Raw genomic sequence first — 18,133 nt, forward strand, 5'->3', positions numbered from 1 at the left:
GGCACGCATGCTCAGATCAAATTCCTAGACCAAAGCTATTGGCTACTAGCCTGAATGTAGTCCCGTCGTAACTAAATAACGTCATCATGTTCTGAACGATCGGATTTTCCGACAACTTTGTCCGACCGTGTGTATGCAACACCAGTTTCAGACAAAATCCGACAGATTTTGTTGTCGGAATGTCCGACCATGTGTACAAGGGCTTAGACCTTTCAGTATTCTTTTCTTAATCCAACAAGGTATTGAAACATTTTTTTTTTTTATTGGAATAATGCTGGCATGTGTGACTTCCTGGTTCAGTTTTTGTTTAATTAAGACTAACAATGGCATAAGCACTTAAAACATAAGAAACACTTTTGTAAACTGTTCCAAAATATTAGACAGAACATATAGACAAAGTGGCATTTCTGCAAGCTTACAGCAGAGGGCGCATTTGCTTTGGGTTTTTTTTTGTTTTTTTTTTACGTGGATAGGTAGAATTTTATTGCATGTAGTATTTTCAAAAAAAGGGGGAGGGGGGGGGGGGGAATACTGCGCTAAACCTAAAATAAGTGCAAAAAAAACCTGCTAACTACATATTGTTTCACATGTAGTTTTGACTTTGTTTGTTTGAGTGTTAGCAGCTCCTTTTGGATGACTTCGGATATTGTGTATTTTTTGGACATTTCTTTATTTATACACCTTTATATGTATATTTTTCACTTTTGATCATCATGTTTTCATGCATATGGTATTATTTTTAAGTGCTACACATATTGTTTCACATGTGGTGTTTTCACACTTGTGAATAACTTTCTAAGAAAGGCCCTTTCACACTGGATGCAGTTAGATGCATTTTGAACTACACTTCAACTGCATAAACAGCCCAAAATCAAAGTAATCCTATGGGCATAGTTCACATCATTGCAGTGCAGGACAACGCAGTTAAAAAAAAGTAGAGCATGCTGCATTTTTCTGCATTGTAAATGCAGGTAACGTTCTGCAAATGCACTTCAAATGCACTGCACTGCACCCCTGTAAGCCAAGAAAGCCAAGCCTGCAAACATATAGAAAAATGCACTGCAAACACAGTGCTAAATGCAGCACAAAATGCATATAAAAACGCATTTAAGCGCAAGTGAAGTGCACATCAAGTGCACTTCAAGCATGCTTCAAATTCATAAAAATATGCAGTCAAAAGTGCACCTATATGTGCAATTTCTGGTGTGAATGGGTCCTAAAACAATATTGCTATGCTTTCCTATGCTACTGTGTTCCAGTATTAAGGAATGGATATATTAAAAAAAGTCTATTTATACAACTATAAAACAGATATTTACATTAAGGGGTTTATTCAATAAAGAGTTATTATTCTTAAAATTTAACTAATGCCTATTTCTTAAACATGTAAGCTTTTATGGCAGAAGAGATGTTATGTGGTTGATTTACTAAAAGCAAATAGAATGTGTGCTCATTCTCCCCGGAGCTTAGTAAATGTGGTGAAGCTGTGTTGATTTCCATCGTTCCAATAATATGCAAGCAAAAATACTGTTTTTTTTTTTGTTTTTTATTATTTTCTTTGCACCTGATTGGGTATTCTTTGCAAAGTGAAGCTGCACCACATTCACTATGCTCTGGGGAAACTGCACTTGCAAAGTGCACAGTCTTTTAAAAACCCCTATGTGTCTCTTCTGTCTAGCTTTCTAGAAATATTCAGCTGAGAATACACTGAGCAGCACATGCACAGATCAGTGTACATTCTCGGCATGCTTTGGGAGCCAAGATTAATTGATTACCATGTATATGTATGGGAGTTACATCACTCTATTACTGTAATGATCCAGGTGGAAAAGTTAAAGGTTGTGCTAGGGTCAGATTAAGGTTAGGAATGGAGGGGGGTGGGGGGTTACTTTACTTCTTTCTTTTTTTGATGCTGTAAGCACATTTTGAGGCTCTGGTATGGAATTCTGGCATATTTTCCCTGTCTGGGGAGTGGAAGTTGGTGCATAGAACTGAACAATTGTATGCAGCAGTACTTGGGCATATGCCAGTGCTTTTGTAAATCAGCATAAATACACGCATGGATGTTAAGGCCCCTTTCACACGGGTGATCCAATAAGGTTGGCCTTCGAGTTTTTCAAGCAGACCAGATCGGATGGTCCATATATCCCTATGGACCAGCGGGTGTACACAGATTTGTGTCTGTTTTACACCTGCCTACCTCTGATCCTATCTAGTTCACTAAAAAAATAGAAGGGGATCCGTTCCCCTCCATCAGGCACAGACTTGTCATCCTCCCACTTAGTGGACAGATCCCCTGCTAAGCAAAGCAGATTGGCCCTGTGTGAAAGGAGCCTTATTCTCTGATCATGGAAATTTGGGGAAAGCTTAAAATGCACATGCACTTGTTTAAACCAATGCATGAAAGCTTTAAGGTATACTAGAGTATGGCAATGTACAGCCATTCACTTCTATGGCCAGCTCTACACACCAAATGGGACTCCCTGGACAGGGGAAATAAGCCAGAATTCTATGCTAGAGCCTCAAAACGTCCCTTTCTTCTGGACACAGAAAATGCTGGGACTTTATGCTAGACTCGCAGGGGTCTTCAAACTATGGCCCTCCCAGTTGTTCAGGAACTACAATTCCAATCATGCCTAGTTATGTCTGTGAATGTCTGAGTTTTACAATGCCTCATGGGACATGTAGTTCCGCAACAGCTGGAGGGCCATAGTTTGGAGATCCCTGTGCTAGGACCTCAAATTTCCATGTGCATGAGGCCTAACCCCACAACAAAGTCAATTGACCAATATGTTTCTTGGCAGACAAAACTACTTAGAGCTCAAAGACGTTAGCTTGAGGAACATGACCTCCAGACTCCAGCTGTATTGGGATGGAGCTTGAATATGTGACCAGCTGCCTGAAACATAGGATGAGTCATAAAAACCTAAAGACTGTACACGCAGGGGTGGGAAATGCAGGATTACTGTACATACATCACTGTTCATATCAGAGACTGGAGGATACAAATGAGACAGCCTGTTTCTCCACACAATCCAGACATTCTCCTGTTGTCAGAATGAAGTTACTCACAAGAGTTATCTTCACAAGTTGCTTCTATATTTATTCAGCAATGAGAGGCACGCATAAGAAACAGCGGCAACTGTGTATACGCACTTTAAAAGGTTTGACTAGCGCTTGGTTTATGTGTATTATAAGGGCTTGCACGGTATTCATGTGTTGAAATGAGTAAGCCGGACCACAAGTATGTCAGCAAAAAATAAGTCACATCTACAGTGGTAATTATACTTACATGCAAATCTGCCATCTCAGCACTCTAGTTAACATTTTTTTTTTCAGACGTTTACTTGAAGTGTATAGCCAATTTATTTTATTTTTTTCATATGTGGATAGTGCATGGAGAGATTAGAACCACCATCCAGTTTTTTATTGCAGTCTTTGCCCCTGCTGGATAAATTCACCTTCTCCATTTGTCCCAATTACCATTGTTACCAAGACAGAAAGTGATGGGAAATCCAATATTTTACAGCTGTCACAAAACAAAGGACAAGGATTAAGCCCTGTACACACTACTCATTTTCTTTTTTCATTCAACCCAGTGGAGTCGCTGTACTAACAATCTAATGCGCCCCTCCCCCCACTCCAGAAGACTCCACTCAGTGATCTCGGTTATTGGCTGAGAGCACTGATCGTAAGCTGGTCATCAGACCTTTTTCAGTCACGACCCTTTGACAGAAGCTGGCTGTCATACACACATGTCAAATGTTGTGTACTAGAGTTAAAAGTGACTTGTTCTGGGGACACCTGCCTACAAGGATAATTTCCCTTCACTTTGTAGAGATTTAAGCTGGTCATATATCACTTAAATTTCTGGCTGTAAGTAGCCTTGCCAACACCACACAGCTCAACAAACTTTGAGAAATCTGGGGAATCAGGTGGAAAAAAAGTCAGTTGAACAGTCACTGCAGCCAATCAGCTGCAGTTATTGTATAGGTATTCTGACAGCAGTGCCTTCCGGCTGTCCGAATGCAATAGCCAGCACTGAGCATTATTATTGAATTTGTAGTCAGAGTCTTCACTTGGAAATGTGATAACCCTAACTACCAAGACCTTAGGTGTGCCTTGGCCTAGCTGGTCAGTACACCTAAAAGAGGGCAAAAAGACACAAACGTAGGTGTGATATGGAAGCTTTGATGAAGGGCAGATAACAACAATCAGTCTAGAAAAGTAGCGAATGCCCGGATGACTTCAGTATAGGGTTCCGGTATGAATCTGCTATAACAGGAGGAAATCCTGCGCCCCAAGTACTTCATGATATAAGAAGGGACCCCCTGTTTGGAATCTGACAGAATAGAGCCCAACTGCAATCCCTGACATGCGCTTAGTACAGCACAGGGTGCACAGCAACTGATCTGGGGCTGAGAAACCACCAGCTGAACCTGACTACCCCCCTGCTTGCCTCCAGATCCCCTAACTGGAACACCCCATTAATATTGACTGGCACCAATAACAAACTTCTATGTGAAGTGTTCCTTTATTATTATTATACAGGTTTTATATAGCGCCAACAGTTTGCTCAGCGCTTTACAACATGAGGGCAGACATTACAGTTACATTACAATTTGGTACAAGAGGAATCAGAGGGCCCTACTCGTTAGAGCTTACAATCTAAAAAGGAAGGGGCAATTGATACAAAAGGTAATAGCTGTGGGGGGATGAGCTGATGGAGGAAGTAAAACAGTGTAGTTAGAAGCAGGATAGGCTTCTTTGAAGAGAAGGGTTTTCAGGGATCGTCTAAAGGTGGATAGATTAGGGGACAGTCGGACAGATTGGGGTAGGGAGTTCCAAAGGATGGGAGAAGCTCTGGAGAAATCCTGGAGGCGAGCATGGGAGGGGGTGACAAGGGAGCTAGAGAGCAGGAGGTCTTGGGATGACCGAAGAGAGCGATTTGGTTGGTATTTTGAGTTATGGATGGCTTTGTAAATTATTGTTAGTACTTAGAATTTTATTCGTTGGGTGAGTGGAAGCCAGTGCAGGGATTGGCAGAGAGGGGAGGAGGACACTGAATGGCTGGTAAGGTGGATGAGTCTGGCAGCGGCATTCATTATGGACTGAAGGGGGGGATAGTCTATGTAAAGGTAATCCAACGAGGAGGGAGTTGCAGTAGTCGAGGTGAGAGATGACCAGGGAGTGAATTAGAAGCTTGGTGGTGTCATTAGTTAAAAAGGGGAGTATTCTGGACATGTTGTGGAGGCTAAGGCGGCATGATTTGGACAGGGCTTGTATGTGGGCCTGAAAGGACAGTTCGGAGTCTAAGGTTACCCCTAGCACCCTGGCATGTGGGGACAGACTGATAGATGTGCCATTGATCTTGACAGAGAAGTCATGCGAAGGGGCACGTGGGGGAGGAAATATTAAGAGCTCGGTTTTAGATAGATTCAGTTTGAGGAAGTGGTGTGACATCCAAGCTGATGTGTCTGTTAGTAGATCAGTGATGCGTGAGGAGATTGATGGGGTGAGCTGAGGGGCAGAGAGATAGATTTGGGTGTCATCAGCATATAAATGGTAGTGAAAGCCATGGGAGGCTATCAGCTGACCCAGGGAGGACGTGTAGATCGAGAATAGTAGAGGTCCAAGGACAGAACCTTGGGGGACCCCAATGGAAAGGGGAGTTGGAGAAGAGGAAGTGGAGTTGTAAGTGACACTGAAGGTGTCCTTTAGGCTCCATTTACACACTTTGCCAGCATGCGTTTCCCCTCCCCCAGACCTCAGCAACAGACCAGCTGGCTTCTTTGTCCCCCTCCCTCCTATTCAAAGCCTTGCCCCAGGAATGGAGGCATGCTGTAAACGGGTGGGGGGCTGGCTGCCCCCCCTCCAGCCTGTGCATGACAAGTAGCATGGGATGCAGCCCCCCACGTTGATGCCCTCTGCCCGTCCTTCCAGAACCGTGAACACTGAAGACAAGCTGACGTGGAATAGACAGAGGAGGAGGGATATATACCCCCCAGACTCCTCCTACAAATGCAGGCTAGCCTCCGGCCAGCCGTTTAACATTATTATAAGTTACTTTTCTGATTTTAAATCTGCAGCTCTGTAGTTTTTAGCAAATTTCAATGTAATATGGCAACCTTGAGGTGTTCTGTACACAGTTGGTGTGCAGAACACCCCCAGAAATGTAATTTCCTGCTTGTGTGATTGGCTCAATGATTTTCCCAGTGTGTGTGTAGGGACAAGTCAGATTTTAGGTATTCTCGGCAATAAGAATTTTATTTTTGGTAAAATGTTCTGAAAGGGTTAATCACTTCTAAAGGGATGCAGACACTACAACTGCATCAGTGCATCAGCTAAAAAAATAATGATAAAGTTACTACTATTCAGATTCACATCAAACTGTTTTTTCTTCACAGCAGAAGCAGGTAGGAATCTGCAAGAAATCTTGTTAAAAGCCCTACAATATATGGTACATTAATCACCCAGAGAGTATTTTTTTTATTTATTTTTTCTCAATAAAAGTGGAGTTACTCTTTAACTCTTAGTTCCTATTGCTTCTTTGGGACAGGAAACCTCTCCAGTGAGAAAAAGCAAAAAATAAGCTTACAGGGTTTTAGCCCTTCTCTCCTCTATTCAGAAAATACACTTTCTTTTTTTGACTTACAGTCAAGAAGTATAGTTAAGGCATAATGTATGATTACCTTTAAATGCTACTTATTTAAAACCTATCTTGATTATGTGTTTTAATTATTATATGTAGAGTGTAATACATTAGTAAAGCTAATTAGGAGTCTGTAGATAGAGAGACGACAATAGAAATGTAATTTTTTTTCGTACAAAGCATACAAATATCCTGTTCGATTATGTAAAATTTTGAGGAAACAAATACTGTATAATCCAGTTCTTTAAAATGACGCAATATCAATTAAGGCTCGTACACACTATAAGAAAATCGGGCGGACATTTCCGTCCACAGAATTTTCATGATTTTCTTATAGTGTGTACTCAACTTTCGACAGGCAATTCCGAATTTTCATAATTTCATTAAAAATTCCCAAAGGGACAAACTCCAAAATTTTCTTCATAGACTGCGCATGATCAGAAACAATGAACAAAAAAAAGCCTTTGTTGTACGAAAATATTCGTAAGAATTTTTGTACAAATTGGCTTTCATTGGTTCCAATTTGCTGTGAAATATGAAGAAAAATCGGACAACATTCACCCAATTTTCTTAGTGTGTACCCCACTTAAGTCACTGATCTAAAATCCCCAGTTGTATGTGTTATACAGTTTATGTGTTACAGTTATTTTAAAGTTTAAAAACGTAAAGAATAAATATCTCTGGTACCAGCAATTACTGCTAATTATAGATCTAAGAGGTCCTATTCTAGTGTAAGCTAAAGAGCATTTGAAATCTGATTACTGAGTGTAACACAATATTGTAGTCAGATTTTAGCTATCTTGCAGATCAGAGAAAAGCCAGTAGTAATTAGTCACATTTGACTTTCCAAGAACAAGATGGGAGGCCTGATTTATTAAACCACCCTGTTCTTCACAAACTTTCCCAACTCCCATCACGTTTTTGGACCATCAATATCTGCCTTGACGCATTCCTTCGTGAATGGATTAAGGTGACCGATTTACCCCTTGACATCCATTTTTTTCTGAGGAAGCTACTTAAGATGAGTTGTGTAGTGTTCAACATTACAGAATGCTGAATGACCTGGATACATGGAAACCTTTATTTGCATTATAAAATAAAGCTTTATTCATACCTAATGCATTTTAGGTGCACTGGAGGTGCAGTCCATCATAAAAAGCCCCACTTGCTGCATCTTTGATGTGCTTGCGGATGTACATAAGCCCTAAAAATAATAAAGAATCTGGTTGCTTGCAACAGCTTTCATTTCCTTTCTTCCCTACAAATATATGTACACACCTGTAACTTTAAATTCTACCTTTTTTTATTTATTCTAGATGCAGAGAAGGGATGTCACTTTCTCCATATTTTGAACTGTGTACAACAAGATTTTGGGTCCTGCATAAATGAAGCCATACTGCAGAGAGTCATTAATGCACTTGAACAGAACAGTGACATTGTCAGCACAATGGAAAAATACTACACTGCCTTCTGATAGTATGCTTTAGATGCTAACTGTCCTGATCTGAGTGGTCAGAAAATGGATTCCTGTATGGAAGCAGTGGAAGAAATCGTGACCAAAGTCATATCCAGGGGGACCCCAGCTGAGAGCCTGGCTCTGTGCCAGGCAACTCTCCAGTAAAAGCATTGTCGTGGAATTGGGAAAAGATTTCATCTTCCCATTATACTGCATGGGAGACATTGCAGAATCCTGGCTCATATTTTTCATGCATTGGGCTCCTGGGAACATTTTAACATTTCAGATTACAGAGTGAAAAGACACAGCATTATAGAGGATATCATTTTTTATTCTAATTAAAAGAGGTTGTTCTTTTTTTAACCAAAACAAAGATAATCTGACATTTAGTATTATTAAAGACCATTTTTTACCAAAGCAAAACGCTTTTTATTGTAAAACAATTATTCTTACTGTGAAAATGTCTTTATCTTATCCTTCTGTCTGTATTGCTGGGAACACTGTTATGTACTATGTTTGGTTCTTCATAACAGGCCGCAGTACAGTTCATATGTAATTTTCCTGCTCATAATAAACGTTGATGTCACATGTCTTCTTGCAGCTTGCATCATACAAGTGGGCGTTCTCTCTTCCTACAGCTGTGATGGCGAACCTTGGCACCCCAGATGTTTTGGAACTACATTTCCCATGATGTTCAACTACATTGCTGAGTGCATGATGGGAAATGTAGTTACAAAACATCTGGGTGCCAAGGTTCGCTATCACTGACATAAGGAGTAATTCAGTTGAACTTTAGTATAACATCTTGCAGCTGGCATCATACAAGTGGGCGTTCTTTCCTCCTACATCACTTTGTAGAAAGAAAATGCAAGTAGACAGCGTACATCGATATGTACACATGTAGCCTCTGAATATTCTTTCAGTGCTTTGAGTAGGTGGCTATATAGAGCAGTGATGGCGAACCTTGGCACCCCCGATGTTTTGGAACTACATTTCCCATGATGTTCAACTACTATGTTCAACTACATTGCTGAGTGCATGAGCATCATGGGAAATGTAGTTCCAAGGTTCGCCATCACTGACATAGCGAGTAATTCAGTTAAACTTTAGTATAACATATATCAAAACACATATCCCTATAGGTGAACTCACTTCCAATGGAAGGGATTCAAACTCACATTTTGTTGTGTCACTGGGACAAAAAGTGAGAGGATATATCCCTAATAGTGTAATAAAGCACTTTTTAAGTAGAATATTTCTGTACAGTTTTTATTGCTGCCTAAGTCCCTGTTAAGAAGATTTCTCTGACAGGGACACGGATAACAAATGAAACATGACATGGAACAGGTTTGAATCCTTTCCATTTATATCTCAGAATCAAAAATGGAAGCTTACTTTCCTTGTAATAGGAACAGCTAAGTCAGTACCTTGCAGACTCTGGGGTTGATTTCCTAAAGGCAAATCCACTTTGCACTACAAGTGCATTTGGAAGTGCAGACACTGTAGATCTGAAGGGGACATGCAAGGAAACCAAAAACAGCATTTTTGCTTCTACATGATTGGATGATAAACTCAGCAGAGCTTCCCCTCATTTCAGATCTTCCGCTTAGATCTACAGAGACTACACTTCTAAGTGCACTTGTAGTTAAAAGTGGATTTGTCTTTAGTAAATCAACCCCTCTGTCTGTTATCACCCCTCTACTACATCATGCAGTTTGCCATCATGTATAGTGCTTGGATGAGTACTATATTATAAGCTACATGATTTTTTTCAAATCGATCCATACATGATCAGAGGTTATTGATATCTAGATGCCAAATTTAGCAGTGTCAGAATGCAATGGTTAACATGACAATAATTCTTACAACAAATGTGCATACATATATATAGGAACAAGGTGTGACATTTCTGCCGTGCCCTTCATTTCTTTTAGAGATTTGCATCTGATGAGGTACTCCTTCTCTGCATGTGACTTGATGAAGGATGGAGGTCCTCTCCAAAACTGGGCAGTCGTATTTGTATATGCATGAAGATTGAAGTTTAATGTTTTTTAACAGAAACTGAGATTATATCCCCAATTTTTTGCTATATACAGTTGTGCTCATAAGTTTACATACCCTGGCAGAATTTATGATTTCTTGGCCATTTTTTTAGAGAATATGAATAACACAAAAACGTTTCTTACACTCATGGTTAGTGTTTGGCTGATGCCATTTATTATCAGTCAACTGTGTTTACTCTTTTTAAATCATAATCACAAAAGAAACTACCCAAATGACCCTGATCAAAAGTTTACACACCCCAGTCCTTAATAACGTGTATTGCCCCCTTTAACATCAATGACAGCTTGAAGTCTTTTATGGCATTTGTGGATGAGGCTTTTTATCTTCTCAGATGGTAAAGCTGCCCATTCCTCTTGGCAAAAAGCCTCCAGTTCCTGGAAATTCTTGGGCAGTCTTGCATGAACTGCATGTTTGAGATCTTCCCAGAGTGGCTCAATGATATTGAGGTCAGGAGACTGAGATAGCCACTCCAGAACCTTCACTTTATTCTGCTGTAGCCAATGACAGGTCGGCTTGGCCTTGTGTTTTGGATCATTGTCATGTTAGAATGTCCAAGTACGTCCTGTGCGCAGCTATGTAATGAGCACAACTGTATATATTAGGGTTGCACCAATACCATTTTTTTAAGACCGAGTACTGATACTTTTTTTTCAAGTTCTCGCCGATATTGATTATCGATACTTTTTTAAATGTCATGTGACAGTGGCACTAATATGCAGCACTGATAGGTGGCACTGATGAAGCGTTTACTTTGTCAGTTGTTTTTATTTTTTTTACAATTTTTATTTTTTATAATTTTGTACAATTTATATAGACCTGTATATATTTTTACAATGCTCTCTTTATTTTTTTTGGGGGGGGGGGGGGGGGGAGTCGACAGTGTCAGTGTTTTCTTTTCTTTTTTATTAATTTTATGATTTTACTTTTAAATATTTACATTTTACATTTATTTCGTTTTTTGTTTCTTATTTTTTTATCAATAGGGGGGAAGGAACTGAGGACACAGATTCCCTAGTCCCTCAGCTGCACTAAAGATGAATGGACAGGAGACAGAGGCTCCTGTTCATTCCCGTCCATTTAAACTGCTGTATGGTCACGGTGCTGCAGATCAGTTTCAGGGTCTTGCCAATCTAATTATAGCCTAGGCCAGTGATGGCGAACCTTGGCACTCCAGATGTTTTGGAACTACATTTCCCATGATGCTCATGCACTCTGCAGTGTTGTTGAGCATCATGGGAAATGTAGTTCCAAAACATCTGGGGTGCCAAGGTTCGCCATCACTGGCCTAGGCCATCTTTATGTAGAGCACCAATTTTTTTTCTCAGATCCTCAGAGAGTACTTTGCCATGAGGTACCATTGTAAACTTCCAGTGACCAGTATGAGAGCAATAACACCAAATTTAACACACCTGGTCCCCATTCACACCTGAGACCTTGTAACACTAACAAGTCACATGACAATGGCGAGGGAAAATGGCTAATTGGGGCAAATTTGGACATTTTCACTTAACCTCCCTGGCGGTACGATTATTTCGGATTTTAGGTGCTGAAAGCGGTACCATTATTTTGCATGAAAATTTGGCGTTTTATATTGTAGTCCTGTAATTCTTAGGAATAACTCACTTAAATCTGTCCAAACCAGAGTCTAGCAGACATCCCGGGTATGATAAAGTTTGAAAAATTAATAAATAATTATACCAAATAATAATATAACAATAATAAAAAGTATTCAATAATGTAATCAAATCAAAAACACTGAAATTTGCTCAGTTGCAGAATTGTCACTTTCATTACTTTTCAATATTTGATGATGGATCTCCCCACAAATCGCTATCGCTCAATTCTGCGAGTGATTCCAATTTATTATCGCTGTTTTCTAGCTGGTCTAAAATCATTTTTGATGTAAAGGGACAGTTTTGGTTGCTATGGACAATCTCCAGTTTCCAGGCATAAAGAACAGTTTTTATAATATAAAACTGCATGCAGGGCACTGGACAGACCACTAGGGACAAAGGGGATGTGAAATTATTACATACAGCAATGTAATCTGTAAGATTACATTATACTGTATGTATACTGTGTGTTTCACTTTTTGAATTTGACGCCGATCTCCGTTCCCGTGCATCGCAACACTCGCAGGGAACGGAGATCGGCTCCGTGATGAATCGCGCGGAGGATGAGCCGCTCGTACAGTGCGGGGACATCGCTGGATCCAGGGGAGAAGGTAAGTAAGCATCCTCCTGGATCCAGCAATGCGGTCCCGAGTCTGACTCTGGGTTACCGCTTTTGGTATAAAAATTCCACCCCGAGCCAGACTCTGGAATACTGCCAGGGGGGTTAAGGGTGTACTCACTTTTGTTGTGAGTGGTTTAGACATTAATGGCTGTATGTATACAAGCTATACACTCACTACTTTACATTGTAGAAAAGTGTAATTTCTTCAGTGTTGTCACATGAAGAGATATAATAAAATATTTACAAAACTGTGAGGGGTGTACTCACTTTTGTGAGATACTGTATATGTAATTTACAAATCATCAAAGAACATGATTACATTTCTTCACAGTGATCATTAGATTAGAAAATTCCATAATGGCTATCCCCAAAGCAAAACTAGGGGTGGAGGAGAGAAGAAAGGGGGGGAAAAGGGAAAAGAAAAAAAGGTTTGTTGTGGGCCAGCTAAACAACCAATGCTATATGCAATGGATAGCTTCACCGCATGAATCTATCAATTGCATATAGGGGTTACGTGGAGAGAGGGGGCAATGCCCAGGAACCCCTAATGGATGAGCCGCCACTACTCAGGATTGACCAGAATTTAAGAGGGTGCCTTGACTGAAAAAAAGGTTGAGAAACATTGTCATATCTAGCCCTCCAACTGTTTTTTGATCATCGGTGAGGATCATAACTGGGACTGAGATCCCGCAGCCATGCAAAATATTGGCTGCTGGCCCTCAAAGGGGGCAATTAATGACACACTGTATTCCCTCTAAGGGCAGGAAGAGTTAAAATCTGCTCCTTTATGATCTCCTGAGGACAAGGAATGATCATACAGAGGTTAGAACTAGAGGTGTGGGAACATCATCACAACTCTGTTTGTCTCTAATTAAAGTATTGTTCCCCTGATATTGTTAAGAGTTTATTTTTTTGTGGTCATTTTAGATGCAGTTGGTACCTGGTAAAGTTGTTATGTGTACAAAACCTTATTGCAGTATTGATCAGTAATATTATGGGTTATCTTTTAACAATAATACATCCATTAATTATACAGCAAAACAGAAATATGTCATCAACAAAAGGATGGAAGAATATGACTTTTAGCCCAAACCAATATTTTATTTTACATACTGCATTCCTTTTGCTACTGTACTTGTACTTTACACATTTGCTGATGAGTATGGCAAATCACAACTGAACCAAGAAGGCAATAAAGCCATCTTCCTGCTAAGATATTATAGGAGATGCAAGCAACCCTATTCTTTTACCAAATGAATAAGTGTTCTCCTTTTATTATATGCTCTTAAAATATTTCTTAGTTTACATAATACTTGGCATAACTATTGCTCCATCACAGCTGTTTCCATATATTTGGAACTGTCCTATAGCCTAAGAGGATATAAAAATATAATAATCCAGTTTCCATTGCCATAACAAATATCCCTGGAGTGTTGCATGCCGCCTTCTTTAGTTCCATACCTTCTGCCATGGCTCCACGTCTCCAAATTTTCTGTGTTTTTAAATTAAAAATTAAAGTAAAGATTTGCTGGGACACTTCAAGAAAAGTTAACTATGGCTAAGCAGCCTGAAGCAAGTAACCCTTTGCCTTGATTGCCTCCTGAGAAATAATGCACTCCTTGACATGTGACTGTACCTAGACACGAATGTTCCTGTAGCCCCTGTGTGCATATCGGCCTATACTATCCCCCTGCCGCCTCTGAATGATATTATCACAAGATCTGGGGATGTCACCACTGTGCTGCTCATTGTTCTTGTAGCACTGACCCCTGAAGGAGCAGCTGATTTTAATGGGCTTACCGTTACCTTCTTCACCTCAATTTGCGTCTAGGGGTTTCCCGTGGTAGATGCCCAATAACTATAGAGACTGATGACAGATTCGCTTAAAGGGATTTTTATTTGCAAAAACTTAGTTAACGAACAGTCTCTCAGTATAAGATCAGAGGGTTTAGGTGAAAAGTCCAGGTACTCTTAGCCCTTGTACACACGGTCGGAGATTCCGACGGAATGTGTCCCATCGGACCGTTTTGTCGGATATTCCGACTGTATGCGGTCTCCATCGGACTGTTTCCGACGGACCAACTTTTCCAACTTGCCGGTAAAATTTTCCGACAAAATGCTCCGATCGGACATACTCCGATCATGTGAAGCCTACTTCAACGGACAAAGTGCCACGCATGCTCAGATCAAATTCCTAGACCAAAGCTATTGGTTACTAGCCTGAATGTAGTCCTGTCCTAACGAAATAACGTCATCACGTTAAGTACAATCGGATTTTCTGACAACTTTGTCCGACTGTGTGTATGCAACAGTTTCGGATAAAATCCGTCAGACAAAATCCGACAGATTTGGTTGCCAGAATGTCCGACCGTGTGTATAAGGGCTCAGTGTCAAAGTCAGTAATAAAGAACTTTCTTACTTTGAGTAAAATCCAGAGAATAGCCATTCACAGCTGGATGTTCACTCTAGTTGGACAGCCCCTCTCTCACAAGGCCTAGCAGCCAACAGGGTGCTTAAATCAGGAACAAGTCTCTGCCACAGACTTTGTTATAGAACATGTAGGAATAAGTCTCTGCCACAGATTTTGTTACAGAACACATGTAAGAAATCTTGTAGAACGCTCGCGTGGTACCAGTATCTTACAGCTGGTCCGGCAATACCGCATGAGATTGGATTCACTTAGGTCCTTCAGCTTTTCCAGGCTCTTGCTGAGAAGCCAATTCTTGCATGGCCTTCTCCCAAAAAGTCCTCCCCTGGGTAACTACGAAGTTGCTTGGCCTATCCACAACCTGACACGGCACCGGACCACCTCCGAAACCTTTCTTTAGTTTCCTCACCTCGAGCTAGCCAGATCCGAGACATAAAGTCGGGTGGATCTGCACCCCAGGCCATAGGCATTCTGGGGACTGGTCAGGAGGACCAGGACCATTCAGTCAGAACATACTTCTGGACCGAAACCCCTAAACATGTGACATCCGCATCTTAAGTACCCTCTCCCAGAAAGCACAGCAAGAGTGACTCTCCCACTGGGCTGGCTCAGAGAGAAAGTAACCTTAAAGCACCCAACCAGACTGTGTTTCCATACCTGCCAGAAGTGACAGCGCCCCCTGTGGCTAGGCAGAACATCCTGTGGTCTAGTCAGACTGATGCTGAGGTCAATTGGAGTAATTAAACCCAAACCAGACTGCAAAAACACATAGCGCATGAACTTCAGGAGCCGGCGCTACATTCTTCTTTTGGCCTCCATTGCGAGCATTTGTTTCTACTTTATTTATTCTGTGGATCTGTTCTTTGTGCACCCCTTCTGCTGAGTTTTGATGAATCCTCTTACCGGTCACTGGGGGCAGCCATTAATGGATCTGACAAAGGGAGGCAACAGGGCCCTGATAATGTAGAGTGTAAAGAAAGTAGGGTAAGATCCAAGGGATGGGTAGCTGGTAATTTTAAACATACCTTGAAAGAGGAAAGTATGTTCCATCTGTGGAGCCTGCAGTTGCAATGTTCATCTGCTCATATTTTGCCTTTCATGGTTCCTCCTTTCTCTCATCAACATGCTCATCAAATTTTAAAATAACACTTTCTATTTTCAATAAATACCTTTTTTTTAGACCCAGTGATGTCATCACTGGGACTGTGTGTTTCTTTATGTGGTAGTAGGGTGCTGTACATCCAAATCAAGTCATGTCAGCAACAAGGAGAGTATAAAAGCTTCTTCTTAAGGCTACCTTCACACTGAGGCGCTTTACAGGTAATACAGCGCTTCGCGGGCCCCGCCTACCTGGAGACGCGCTCGAAATGAGCGGACTTTCCTCCGCGTGTGTGGGCGAGTCCGTTCATTTCAAAAGTAGGGCGGATTGTATGGCGGACTTAGTCCGCCGTATTAGTCCGCTCAAAAAGTGCCGTGTGTGGGCAAGTCCGTTCATTCGAAAGTATGACGGACTGTCTGTCGGATTGTCTGACGGACTTAGTTGGCCAGACAGTCCGCCACGTGTGTACGCGGCCTGAAAGTAACCTTATTTTTTTCCAAAGAGTAAAATATTCCATAGCACAACCAAGGCTAACATGTTTCAGTCAAAAGATGACCTCACTCTTTGGGGTTGATATACTAAAGGCAAATAGACTTGTTGCACTCTGTAAGGACAATTGCTCCAGAGCTTAGTAAATGAGATAAAGCTTCACTTTTCAAAGAACACCCAGTCACGTGCAAAAAAAAATGCTTTTTTGCTTGCACGTGATTAGATGATGAAAGTCAGCAGAGCTTCTGCTCATTTAATATTTGCCTTTAGTATGTCAACCACATAGGGTGCTGTACAAAGCTTACTGAAAACATCATAGCCCCCTGCCTTATGCTGACTTTTGGGAGGAGTAATGCAAATATCAAAATACCTGGGGTATATGAGTGGGTGTTTGTAAGCAGACTATGGGGTTGATTTACTAAAACTGGGGAGTGTAAAATCTGGTGCAGCTGTGCATGGTAGCCAATTAGTATCTTACTTTAGCTTGTTCAATTAAGCTTTGACAATAAAACCTGGAAGCTGATTCGTTTCTATGCACAGCTTCACCAGTTTTAGCACTCTTCCGTTTTAGTAAATCAATCCCTATGTTTATATACAGACTGCATTAGGTAACAAACACTTGTGATGCTGAGCATCTGTGACTGTAAGATCTTCAATCCACTGAATGAAAGGGGAAGAAAAAAGCCAGATGCTGAACGTCTATCAGCCAGGAAGTGAGGCAGGCTCTATTTGAATTGCTGGAGCTTTTATTGCATACAGCAAAAAGCTTACAGTATGCAGTAAAATCAGATCTTGCCATGAAGATTCAACAAGGCATTTTCTGTAGTGGGTTGACAATGCTCCACTGTTCGTGTCTGCATACTGCATTATGCAGGTATGACCCTTATTAGATGCAACCATTACTGTTGTGGATGCATATAAACAAGAAGGGGCTGCTGGTTATTGGCAGCACTGAGATAAAATAAAGGACGAGAAAATGGATAAACAGTTTATTTTCTATTAAAAGAAACAATTGTTTGTGATACATAGTGCTTTACCATCAGGGCCGGTGCTAGACTATTTTCCACCCTAGGCAAGACCAGCTACTTGCGCCCCCCCCCCCCAAAAAAAAACAACAACATACACTGCATGGCTTTGTGAAGTGTCATTAAATAATAGCACAACACACTCTTTGATCATAGATCCCAGTGTGTATTGTGTGACAATCTGTCAGTGCAATTTTTAATTATTTCACTGTGAACACCAGGGCCAATTGCAAGTGCGACCGTTCAGCCTGGATTACGAGCATCATGGGCCTGGGCCTAGGCATGCCTTTCATCACCACCCACTGCATCTGGGACCCCTTTCCTCATCATCTACTGTGCCTGCAGCCTCCCTTGCTTTACCACTCACTGCACCCACAGCCCTCTTCCCTCACCACCCAACATACCTGTAGCCCCCCTTTATTGCAGAAATACTACAGAAGAGGGTCACAGACTGCAAAACGTACTACAGGAGAGGGTCAGAGACTGCCGACAGGGTACAGGAGAGGGTCAGAGACTGCCGATAGGGTACAGGAGAGGGTCAGAGACTGCAGACAGGGTACAGGAGAGGGTCAGAGACTGCAGACAGGGTACAGGAGAGGGTCAGAGACTGCAAAACATACTACAGGAGAGGGTCAGAGACTGCAGACATGGTACAGGAGAGGGTCAGGGACTGCAGACATAGTAC

The 18,133-nt window shown here is 41.2% G+C and overlaps 1 protein-coding gene across 3 annotated transcripts in view; it reads left to right on the forward strand.

Moving 5' to 3' along the window:
- The window catches only part of STN1 (STN1 subunit of CST complex), a 96,924-nt gene extending 88,224 nt beyond the window's left edge, over positions 1-8,700 (forward strand). For all 3 annotated transcript variants that reach the window (XM_077455256.1, XM_077455258.1, XM_077455257.1), the window contains one exon: positions 7,969-8,700. In XM_077455256.1, coding sequence (XP_077311382.1) covers positions 7,969-8,126 — 158 coding nt within the window. In that variant the 3' untranslated portion in view covers positions 8,127-8,700. The remainder of the gene's footprint in view (positions 1-7,968) is intronic.
- The last annotated feature ends 9,433 nt before the right edge of the window (positions 8,701-18,133 follow it).

The sequence above is a fragment of the Lithobates pipiens genome, unplaced genomic scaffold, assembly GCF_037356315.1.
Source record: "Lithobates pipiens isolate NorthernLeopardFrog02 unplaced genomic scaffold, aLitPip1_a1.2 Scaffold_25, whole genome shotgun sequence".
NCBI lineage: Eukaryota > Metazoa > Chordata > Amphibia > Anura > Ranidae > Lithobates > Lithobates pipiens.